The 12666-nt window shown below is 42.4% G+C and overlaps 2 protein-coding genes across 2 annotated transcripts in view; one reads left to right on the top strand and one right to left on the bottom strand.

Moving 5' to 3' along the window:
• Positions 1–12666, top strand: part of SUMF2 (sulfatase modifying factor 2) — a 323736-nt gene that overhangs the window by 133195 nt on the left and 177875 nt on the right. The window lies entirely within an intron of this gene.
• GUSB (glucuronidase beta) overlaps positions 1–12666 on the bottom strand; it is a 32776-nt gene that overhangs the window by 11059 nt on the left and 9051 nt on the right. Inside the window, exons 6-9 of the mRNA XM_070735065.1 lie at positions 12173–12325; positions 6900–7078; positions 3178–3324; positions 373–457 (exon numbers count right to left, since the gene is read on the bottom strand). Coding sequence (XP_070591166.1) covers positions 373–457; positions 3178–3324; positions 6900–7078; positions 12173–12325 — 564 coding nt within the window. The remainder of the gene's footprint in view (positions 1–372; positions 458–3177; positions 3325–6899; positions 7079–12172; positions 12326–12666) is intronic.

Raw genomic sequence — 12666 nt, forward strand, 5'->3', positions numbered from 1 at the left:
GCCCAGATCTAAGCACCCTGAGGGCCAGATCTGGCCCGAGGGCCTTGAATTTGTCATCCCTGTTGTAAAGCAATCCAACCTAAGTCTGAAAAACAGGATCCGCTGCTTCAGAAATCTCTTTACAGCAGATTCCTTAAAGCAGCCACATCAGCGCCTGACTTTTTACACCCTTCTGTTTGTAGGGATAAAGAATGCTTCTAAGCCCTACAAGCATCTAATGTGGAATTCTTTTTCGATTATTCAACTGGTCTTTCAACACACAGGATCACAACTGCTGCTTTTCCTCTTCGCACTGAGTGCTGAACAAACTTGTAGGAAGGGCAGTCAGGAACCCGCCCTGTTAAAACTCAATCTAAGCCACGCAACACTTACCCCCTGATCTCGGAGGTAATTAGCATTTGAGACATATGTCACAGGCCGGGTGGGGTCCAATGCTTTGGTGTGGGCTATCACTGTCCTGCAGGGTGAAGATAAAATTCAAAAGATCAGGGTTATTTCTTTATACTTTACATCAAGTAGAGTTCAGTGCAACATTCTTTCCTCTAATAGGAAGAGAGGATCCTTCCAAAGATAGCAATAGCACTTAGACTTATATACTTTGAAGAGTGTTCGGAAACTTCAGATCGTGCAGAATGCAGCTGCGAGAGCAATCATGGGCTTTCCCAAATATGCCCATGTTACTCCAGCACTCTGCAGTCTGCATTGGTTGCCGATCAGTTTCCGGTCACAATTCAAAGTGTTGGTCATCACCTATAAAGCCCTTCAGGGCACCGGACCAGGGTATCTACGAGACCACCTTCTGCCGCACAAATCCCAGCGACCGGTTAGGTCCCACAGAGTTGGTCTCCTCCGGGTCCCATCAACTAAACAATGTTGTTTGGCGGGACCCAGGGGAAGAGCCTTCTCTATGGCGGCTCCGACCCTCTGGAATCAGCTCCTTCCAGAGATCGGAACTGCCCCCACCCTCCTTGCCTTCCGTAAACTCCTTAAAACCCACCTCTGTCGTCAAGCGTGGGGGAACTGAAACATATCCCCCTGCCTATGTAGTTTTTTGTGTATGATATGATTGTATGTATGTTTTCATATATTGGGGTTTCTTGTTTTTTTAAGAATTTTTAAATGTATTATTGTTATTTTAGATTCTAATTATTAGATTTGTCATTATATATTGTTTTTATCATTGCTGTAAGCCGCCCCGAGTCTACGGACAGGGGCGGCATACAAATCTAATAAATAATAATAATAAATAATAATATTTTTAGAGCCCTCTCTAAGCAATTTACAGAATCAGCCTATTTCCCTCAACAATCTGGATCCTCATTTTACCAACCTTGGAAGGATGGAAGGCTGAGTCAACCCTGAGCTGGTGAAAACCGAACTGCTGGCAGTTGGCAGAATTAGCCTGCAATACTGCATTCTAACCACTGCGCCACCACAGCTCTTTATATATGTTGTCGGTAACCTGTTGAAAACTTCCACTAGGCTTTACATTCAGGATTACTATACAGGGAGGCAGTTGAGGTCCCCCTGTCATGGAGCCTACCCATTATGGTTATAAATTGTGATGGTCGTAAAGTGAGTCACCCATGAGACCTGTCTGATTTTATGACGTTGTTTGCAATGGGCATGACAGTCTGGTTTATTCCAAAACCCAGAGGTAAATGTCAGTAAAACATTGGAAAATGCAGTTATGTTACTGCGGGATGCTACAATTATCTTGGCACAATACCCTACTTTACTGTTAAGCCACAAAAGAGTCCTCTATGTAGGTGACAGCCAAAAGTAGGATTACTGCCATCGTCCCCTATTCCTATGATTGCAAACTCTACTTTTTGTGTCAGCTCCAGTATCGGGTTGCTACCCGGTACGGGCAGTGAAGGGCTGCAGTTTTTTTTACTACCACACTGTGGGTGTGGCTTATTTTGTGGGTGTGGCTTGCCAGCCATGTGACCAGGTGGGAGCAGCTTGACGACCATGTGACTGGGGGGGTGGCTTAAAGGTCATGTGACTGGCTTAAAGGTGGCCAACTTGACATCACTCATGTCAAGGGTTAGGGTGCCTGGCCTCTCCTCGCCTCAAAGAGATACAATTTCCCTATTTACTATTACTGAACATCCAAAATATACTATTTAATTCTATGTATATATTCCATATATGTACATACATATTACACACAGATACACAAATATATATATTATCTACTATATAAACTGTATGTGTATGTACACACATACACGCACGCACAGCTCTTCTAAAATTATACACATCCAAACCTCATTTACTGAGATAGGAAAAACATACCCAGAGCCCAGAAGGGACAAAAAGAAAAAAATTCAATTTTTTTCTACCGGTTCTGTGTACCTCCTACCCGTAGGAGCCCATCACTGGGTACGGCCACACTGCGCACCGGTAGAGAAAATGGAGCTGTGTGCGCAGCTCTGTGTCTCCAGTATGCACACCTGCATGTTCCAGCGAGACTTTGCTTCTGCGCATACGCAGGAAGCAAAATTTCATGAGAGGCTGCGTGAGTGTGTGAGATTTTGGCAATTTCTTTCTTTTGTGTGTGCATAGAAGCAACAAAAATAGCCGAAATCTTTCTCTCGCGCGCATCCAAGTCCTTGGAGAGGGGCGGCATACAAATCTAATTAATAATAATAATAATAATAACAACAACAACAACAACAATAATAAAAATATTAATTATAATATAATTAATAATAATTAATAATTATATTATTATTATTATTATTATTATTATTATTATTAAATAGGCTCAATTCATAAAACAAACTGGGTTTATTAATATTTTAGTAAAAGCAATACACAATAACAGGCAAACAATCCATGTACTGTACAAGGAACGCCCAGCTAATTCAAAACCCCTCCTTTATATACACCTTCAACAGCCCCAACCAATCAGGCCACAGGAAATCTCCCCGCCTCCCAAAGCAACCAATCCTGGTGCTTTGGGTCCCACTAAGGATGTAACAATTATTATTATTATCCTCTCACAATATTTTGTTTCCTGCACATGCACAGAAGCAAAATCTCGCTGGGACATGCGTGCATGCACGCCAGCAACCCAAAACTGCACGGACATCATGCTGGAAGCGCCGGTCAGTAGGAACCCCCAGTTCACAGACCTGACGGTGCATTCTCAGCTGAGCAGATACTCACTTGAAGTAGTAAGCAGCCACAGGCAACTCTGAGGATGGCTCATTGGCCACTGACCACATCACAACGGAGGGTCGGTTTTTGTCCCGCCGGATCAGCTCTTCCATCACAACAAGGTGGTGCTGCAGAGACTGGTTTCCAAAGTTCAGGCTAGACCATGAAGCAAAGAGAGGCCAAAGGAAAATAAGTTACTCAAGACCCACCTATATCACCAGGCATGGGGGAATTAAGACATCTCCCCTAGGCTTTCTTATATTTTATGTTTGGTATGTATGTGTTGTATGGTTTTTAAATTGTTGGAGTTTTTAAATATAATTTTATTATTAGATTTGTTCCATGGTTATACTGTTTTTATTATTGTTGTGAGCTGCCCCGAGTCTTCGGAGAGGGGCGGCATACAAATCTAATAAATTGAATCGAATTGAATTGAAAATCCATTCAGGGGATGGGGAGGTGGACCACCTGGGAAAGGCTTGGAGTTGCTGTCAAGAGGAACGCTCCCTCTGAAAGCGAACTTGGCTCTAACAGCACTTCCACTCTTTTAACAGGAATTGTAATAAGGGGATGGACAAGCCGTGAAATTGTAAATCTGGTTTTTCCGAGCATTTTCCAAATTTCCCATTCACTAATTAAGCCGACCTGAGTCCACAAGGAGAAGGGCAGCCTATAAGTCTAATAAATAAATAAATTCCTAAAATCCTTATCAAGTCAGACTTATCAGGACTAGGAGAAAGTTTGTTTGTTTGTTTGTTTGTTTGTTTGTTTGTTTGTTTGTTTGTTCGTTCGTTCGTTCGTTCGTTCGTTCGTTCGTTCGTTCGTTCATTCATTCATTCATTCATTCATTGGATTTCTATGCTGCCCTTCTCGAGGCGACTTCAGGGTGGCGTACAACATTGAATACAACAATATACAGTAGTCCCTCACCTATCGCTGGTGTTACGTTCCAGACCTGGCCGCGATAGGTGAAATCCGCAATGGGGAATTTATCGACTGATAGTACTTATTTAAGTATTTATATTGTAATTGTTTGGTAAGTTTTCATTGTTTTAAGTGTTTATAAACCTTTCCCACACAGTATTTATTTTAGATACAGTATTTAAATACAGTATTTACAATTTTAGATATACAGTGGTCCCTCGATTTGCGCGTTCTCGATTAGCGCGAAACGCTGCAACGCAGTTTTTCAAAAGATATTAATTTAAAAAATAAAATATTAAAAAATAAAAAATAAGTCCACGCTAGTTCTCTCTCTCTTTCTCTCCCTGTTGCCGGCGTGGTATATGAGAGAGAAAGAGAGAGGCAGAGGTCGGGCGCATTACCGGGAGGTGGAGGCGGCGTGGGGACGCTGGGTGCCGGGGACTCCGAGGAGGGGGTGGACGTCTGTTCCCTGAATGGAGACCGCCGGCCGCTCAATCGGGCCGGCAGGGAACAGAATGGAGCCTTCCGCGGCGGGGCTGGTAAGGGGGGGAGCCGAGGGGGGAGCCGAGCCCAGCCCCGTGGCATTCGCTTTCCTCCCACCGGCAACGGAGTCCGGCGCTGGGGCCATGCGGGGCCGCTCATCCAGGGGGGCGTGTGTGGACTGGCAAGCGGCAAGCGGCAAGTGATCTGGCGGGAAGACCAAGGGAAGGTTCCTTCAGCCGCCCAACACCTGATCCGCTCCGCAGCGCGGCAGCAGCGAGGAGCCGAAGATGGGGTTTCCCCTTTGCCTTTACCCCATCTTCGGCTCCTCGCTGCTTCCGCGCTGCGGAGCAGATCAGCTGTTGGGCGGCTGAAGGAATCTTCCCTTGGTCTTCCCCGCCGCCCACACGCAAACTCCACCATCTGCGCATGTGCGGCCATGAAAAAAATGGCGCACATGCGCAGATGGTGGTTTTACTTCTGCATCCAATATAACGCGGAAATCGGTTAGCGCGGGAGGTCTTGGAACGTAACCCCCGCGCTAACCGAGAGATCACTGTATATATATTTTTAAAAACCCTGCCGATCGAGTTCGGCGGGCTGTTTAAATCTGCCGATCGACTTCCTCAGAAACCCGCAATGAAGTGAAGCCGCAGTAGGTGAAGCGCGGTATAGCGAGGGACTACTGTATAAGAAATCTAAACAATAATAAAAGATTATGGATATTTACTAAAAACATTTTTAAAAGACCCCATATAGGATCACACTCATTCATCCAGTCTAATCAAATCTAATATCGGCCGGAGACAGTCTCATCACTCATGGCCCCCATGCCCGCCGGCAGAGGTAGATTTTTAAAGCTTTACAAAAGACCAGTTGCAATGTTTCAGTTTTTATTGAAACACTTCGCATTCTGAATATCTCTCTACTTTCTTCGGCAGTCCACATTCACTTCTTCATTCTTTCTTGAAATAAATACAAAAGGCAAAACATTTTAAGAGAGGTCACAGTTGTAATAGAAGAGAATAATTGTAGCTCAGGATTGAACTGTGGAGTCCTTGGTGCTCTCTGAGCTTGGTGATCTTCTTGCAAATGTTTCATTAACAAACTAGCACTGATGATGTTACCTAGTTTGGTAATGAAACGTCTGCAAGAAATCCACCAAGATCACAAGAGTACCAAGGACCTCAAAGACCACAGTCCCACCAGCTGAAACCCCATGCCTAAAACTGACACCTGCAATTCTCCAATTCTCATCATTCTTGATCACTATCCATACTGGATCACAAATTCTCCACACCTGGCAACATCTGTAGACTATTCACTTCTTAGGTTTCTACCTCCTATCCTTGGGAACTCTGTTACATGGTTGTCCCTAACCCACAGGTATTTTCCCATTAGATTATCCAACCTGCTGTGGGCTGTTCATTTTATATTTTAAAAAAAGCTATGTTCAACCAGCTACAAAAAGAATTGCCCATTTCTGCCTTAGTATATGTTCTGCCTGACCGGGCTCAGGCGATAATTAACGGTCCAGGAAAGAAGGTCAAACACACACGTGCATTGCTAATCAGCAAACTTGTATTAAACATAAAAGAAAAGGCTAAAGAAAACTGTCCTTATTTTCAGGAGTAAAACACAGTTCGAGGCGAAAATTCAGCTAGAGACAAAGTTCATGAAAAAGCAGTCAAATGCAAAATTCACGTAGCAGAAATGTTCCAGGAGTTCTCTGAATTCTCGAGGCACGAGAGCAGCAGCTAGTCCCAGAGTTTTCAACTCCCACTTGCCTGACAATGCTGAGTTGAAATCCAAAGGCACAGAGCAGAGGCTTCAAAGCAGGAACCACAAAGCCACACAAACCACACAGATAAACATCCACAGTTTGCCTCTGCCTCTGTTCCCTTTTGTAACTGTAGCCCTCATTAGGGGAACCATACCCAGCCCTCATTCGGTGGACCACAACCAAACACAGGTGACACCATAATCACCATTGATAATCCCTTAATTGAGCCCTATGTTGCATTGCTCTACGGCTACGCATATTGATTATCTGTTCAGCATCCGAATCCAAAGAAGACAGGCTATCTGACAGGCTGCCTGCTAAATCCCCTGGGCTGTCTGCCAGTTCCTGTGGGCTGTCTGCCAACTCCTCTGAACCATCTGCTTCATCTTCTGGGCTGTCTGCCACGTTTTCCTGGCTGTCAGCCAGGCTTTCACAATCACTCTGGGACGCATCTCTCACATATGTGGGGGCAACAGCTGGCCCAGGCCCGAACACAACAGTATATTATGTGACAGAAGACATGGGCAGAGCAACTGTACCTCACCTGTCATGCATGCCCACTCCTGGGCTCTCGTCAATCACGACAATGCCATAAGCATCACAAAGCTCCATGATCTCTTCAGCATACGGATAATGGCTAGTGCGAAAGGAATTGGCTCCTAGCCAGCGCAGAAGGTTGAAATCCTTCATGATCAGAGGCCAGTCTAAACCTTTGCCACGGATCTGTAGCAGAACAAACTCCATGTTAGCAGTGGCTTTGGTGTCCTCGTGGGTTACAGCTTAACATGGAAGAAATGAAATATATACAAAATATTGTCTAAAAATGAGAAGAAGAGCAACGTATTTACATATAGTCTAGATCAGGGGTCCCCCACCTTTTGGACCTCAGGGACCACCAAGGTCATAATTTAAAATCCCATGGACACTAATCCATAATTTTAAGATCACCCGCAGGCCACTAATATGAATTTTTTTTAAAGGTAAATACATTTGTTAAAATAATGATCAGAGAACTTCCATTTTATTAATATGAAATGCACCTATTTAACACAACAAAATCATAAATGCTTATTTAATCATAACAAAATCGTAAATGCTTATTTAATCATAACAAAATCGTAAATGCTTATTTAATCATAATAAAATCTATTAAGGTTGTTTAACTGTAACAAAAATTATTAACGGTAGTGTAATTGTTACAAAATAATTGAAGCTTATTTGATGGTGGCTCGCTGATGTTGTTGGGAAAGTCAGTCCCATATTCCAAGTCCCTTCCCCTCCCCTCCCTTCCCTTTTCTTTCTTCTTCCTGGACTGGATTAATTGCACTCAACCATATCTGTCCCAGGGGCCAAGATTTATCCATGGACCACCAAAATTTTCTCGCAGAACGCCAGTGGTCCATGGACCACAAGTTGGTGATCTGTGGTCTAGATGCAATAAGCAGTTTAATGACTGAATTCATACTATATTGATTTTTTTCTTTTGCCTAATTTCTTTTTTCTCTCCTTCAGTTCACTTTAAGTTTTGTAATGTGTGATTTTATTATACAATCACTATTTATAGTTTTTGTTATTTCACTTAATGTATGTTTTAAAATGAAACAGCGGTACATACAAATAGGGCCACTTGCTGTTTCAAAGACTTATTGCCATTTTGGCATGAACCTTAGGTAAGTCCCAGATAATGAACTGAGTGAAGACTTAATATGGTTTATTAACTCCTCTTCTTTGGGGATGGCAAATGTTATACAAGCTAACATTTTGTTTTTCAATTAACATTTCAATTTTTTAAGATATATAATAATAATAATAACAACAACAGAGTTGGAAGGGAACTTGGAGGTCTTCTAGTCCAACCCCCTGCTTAAGCAGGAAACCCTACACTATTTAGACAGATGGTTATCCAACATCTGCTTAAAAACTTCCAGTGTTGGAACATTCATGACTTCTGGAGGCAAGCTGTTCCACTGATTAATTGTTCTAACTGTCGGAAAATTTCTCCTTAGTTCTAAGTTGCTTCTCTCCTTGTTTAGTTTTCACCCATTGCTTCTTGTCCTAAGCTCAGGTGCTTTAGAGAAAAGGTTGACTCCCTCTTCTTTGTGGCAACTCTTGAGATATTGGAACACTGCTATCATTTCTCCCTGGTCCTTCTTTTCATTAAACTAGATATACCCAGTTCCTGCAACCATTCTTCATATGTTTTAGCCTCCTGTCCTCTAATCATCTTTGTTGCTCTTCTCTGCACTCTTTCTAGAGTCTCAATATTCTTTTTGCATCATGGCGACCAAAACTGAATGCACAAAACAGCCCTTAGGGTTTTGTTTGAGGTCAGAGCCCTAGTGGGTGCAGAGCACAGGGCAGAGGTTAAATGCTCCCAGTTTGCTCTTTCCTGTTGGTTGTCAGAAAATTGGTTGTGAAGGGAGCATGAGTCTCTGCCCACCCTCCCGAACGCTGCCATTTGGGTTCTTTATCCTCTGCACATGCACAGAATGCTTTGCACATGTGCAGAGGGTAAAAGAACCCAAATGGCAGTGTTTGGGCAGGTGGGTGGTGCCTTGTGACTGGTTCTCTAATGACTGACAGGCATGAGCGAACCAGGAGTATTTCAACCCTGGCACAGGGGCATCTGCAGAATAAGTGGGGAAGAGAGAGAAATAAACTAAGATAGCAATTGCAATCATGGAATCAAAGTTCCATTCCTGTTTATGTGCATCATATGCCAATGCATATAAAACACACCTGTGGCTTTAACTACACAGTCGCAGCTGCTGTTGTTTTCACCTGCGCATACCCTTGGGCTCCAACACAATTGTTTTGAAAACAAAGCCCTACAAGGCACAAAACTAGATGAGCAAAGATTCCACTGCAGGCGTGGGTCCATTTCACAGACGCTTTGGTATCTGTGCTGTTGTTCTAGAGCAGTGTTTCCCAACCGTGGCCACTTGAAGATATCTGGACTTCAACTCCCAGAATTCCCCAGCCAGCATTTGCTGACTGGGGAATTCTGGGAGTTGAAGTTCAAATATCTTCAAGTGGCCAAGGTTGGGAAACACTGTTCTAGAGGACCATGACCGCTTAACACAATAGGAAGCCATTGCCACAGATTCAGGAAACACAATGTAATGTTCTTAAATTATATTTGTCGACTGTAAATCATGGTTGAAAATCGGGGATAGAGTTTTTTCTTACCTATAATCTGAAATTTGGATTTAAACAATGCAAGTAGGTCTTAAGCATAAAACTTATCAGGAAAGACTTCATGAACTCAATCTGTATGGTATGGAGGACAGAAGGGAAAGGGAGGACATGACTGAAACATTTAAATATGTTAAAGGGTTAAATAAAGTTCAGGAGGGAAGTGTTTTTAATAGGAAAGTGAACACAAGAACAAGGGGACACAATCTGAAGTTAGTTGGGGGAAAGATCAGAAGCAACATAAGAAAATACTATTTTACTGAAAGAGTAGTAGATGCTTGGAACAAACTTCCAGCAGATGTGGTTGGTAAATCCACAGTAACTGAATTTATTCCTTCCCGAGATAAACATATATCCATCCTAAAATAAAATACAGGAAATAGTATAAGGGCAGACTAGATGGACTATGAGGTCTTTTTCTGCCGTCAATCTTCTATGTTTCTATGTTTCTATGTCCTTGACTTATGACACAATTGGGACCAGAATTTCCATTTGCTAAGCAAAGCAGTTAAGTGAGTCATGCTCAATTTTATGACAAGGAAGCTACCATTGAAGAACGTTTAGAGACGTTAACTAGGTATTCCCACATTCCAGCCTGAGCTGCACTAGCTGCCAATTGGTCTCCAAACACAATTCCAGGTGTTGGTTTTACCTATAAAGCCCTACATCGCATTGGACCATATCCCAGCGACCAGTTATGTCGCACAAAGTTGGCCTCCTCCGGGTCCTGTTGGCCAAACAATGCCGACTGGCGGGTCCACAGGGCAGAGCCTTCCCTGTTGTGGCTCCGGCCCTCTGGAACCAACTCCCCCCGGAGATCTGCACTGCCCACACTCTCCTTGCTTTTCAAAAGGCATTAAAAATATATCTATTAAATACATCTCTGCCTGGAGACCGTGAGTGACAGCTTCGCTCCAGCCTTTAGTATGGATGAGGGATAATAGTTTGTTTTATAGTGGATATTATTTTTTTTCTTATGTTTTAATTGTATTTATTGTTAGCTGTGCCTATTTTTACCCTTCTAAGCTGCCCTGAATTCGAGAGGAGAAGAGCGGCCTATACATCTAATAAAATTAACAAACAAATAAAATAAATAAATAAATAACAATTTTTTTTTGCCATAGTTGTTAAGCATTGCTAGGTGATTCCCCCAGTCATTTAGTAATCTGATTTCCTCCATTGACTTTGCTTGTCAGAAATCGGTTGGGAGGATCACAAGTGGCAATCACAGGACTTCATGTTTATCCAGCAGACGTGGTTGGTAAATCCACAGTAACTGAATTTAAACGTGCCTGGGATAAACATATATCCATCCTAAGATAAAAATACAGGAAATAGTATAAGGGCGGACTAGATGGACCATTAGGTCTTTTTCTGCCGTCAGTCTTCTATGTTTCTATGTTTCAGGATGCTGCAATCTTTGAAAATATATATTAGTTGTCAAGGTCCTGGGTTCATGTGACCATGGGGATGTCGCAATGCCGGTTGTAAATGTGAGTACCTGTCGTAAGTCACTTTTTTCACTGCCACTGTAATTCTGAACAGTCGCTAAAAATACTTGTACGTTGGAAACTACCTGTACATTAAAACTAACAATGACATCATTGTACTCTATGTCCATTTAGAAACATCCGCCCTGTATTTCCTGTATTTTTATCTTAGGATGGATATATGTTTATCTCAGGCATGTTTAAATTCAGTTACTGTGGATTTACCAACCACGTCTGCTGGAAGTTTGTTCCAAGGATCTACTACTCTTTCAGTAAAATAATATTTTCTCATGTTGCTTTTGATCTTTCCCCAACTAACTTCAGATTGTGTCCCCTTGTTCTTGTGTTCACTTTCCTATTAAAAACACTTCCCTCCTGGACCTTATTTAACCCTTTAATATATTTAAATGTTTCGATCGTGTCCCCCCTTTTCCTTCTGTCCTCCAGACTATACAGATTGAGTTCATTAAGTCTTTCCTGATACGTTTTATGCTTAAGACCTTCCACCATTCTTGTAGCCCATCTTTGGACCCGTTCAATTTTGTCAATATATTTTTGTAGATGAGGTCTCCAGAACTGAACACAGTATTCCAAATGTGGTCTCACATACAGCGGAATCACAATCTCCCTCTTCCAGATTGTTATACCTCTAGCTATGCACCCAAGCATCCTACTTGCTTTTCCTACTGCCCGACCACACTGCTCACCCATTTTGAGACTGTCAGAAATTTGTGGCTTAATTTGAGAAACAAACTGTGTATGGATCTAGCAAAATTGTGACTACAGAAAAGACTGGATTATGCATTTGAAATTTAGCGTATCTAGAAGGAACCAGCCGTGATTAGAACATTGTGTGATTCTTTACAACATAAATTGGGAACTTCTTTGTACACTGAGTGCTCTCCCAACTTTTTTTAATCACTTGAAATCTTGCAAGATCTCATGTGAGAATACCAAAACGTTCTGAGGCTTGGCAATCTTGTTCAACTGAGCATTAAAAATATCTAATTGTATGGATCATAGCAGGTAATCATAGCAGGTAATCATCAGGTCCCTGCTTTCATTTTATCAGTAGACTGATCCTCATTCACGTTTATTATCTGCTTTGCCATTCAATCCAGGTTATACTCACATCAGCATCTTCATGTTTGTTGACCCCGTGAAAATAGAACGGTTTCCCATTAATAAGAAACTGGTTGCGAGCAACAAAGATGGTTCGGATACCAACTGGCTGCACATAGGTGTCTTCAGAGATGGAGCCATCCACAACAGCAGTGAGTGTGATCTGTGTTTTGAAAAAAGTCATTCTTGGTTAGTTTTCTGAGGTTCAAGTTGATCTGCTCAGTACTGACACCCTCCATGTAAATCACTAGCCCCAGTTAAAATAATCCAAGTTCACCCATACCGTTTCCCCGAAAATAAGACGTACCCCAAAAGTAAGGCATGTCAGAGGTTTTGCACAATTTGCTAATATAAGGCACCCCCCGAAAATAAGGCGTAATCAAGTTTTCATATGGTACGGTGGAAAAACATACGGTACCATTTAAAGCTGTTCATAGCGGTACCGTAATAATGTGGCGTCCCCTACTGGCCCCTTCCACCGCTTTGTACCGTCCAGTACAGTAG

This window comes from Erythrolamprus reginae, chromosome 1 (genome assembly GCF_031021105.1).
Source record: "Erythrolamprus reginae isolate rEryReg1 chromosome 1, rEryReg1.hap1, whole genome shotgun sequence".
NCBI classification, from domain to species: Eukaryota; Metazoa; Chordata; class Lepidosauria; order Squamata; family Dipsadidae; genus Erythrolamprus; species Erythrolamprus reginae.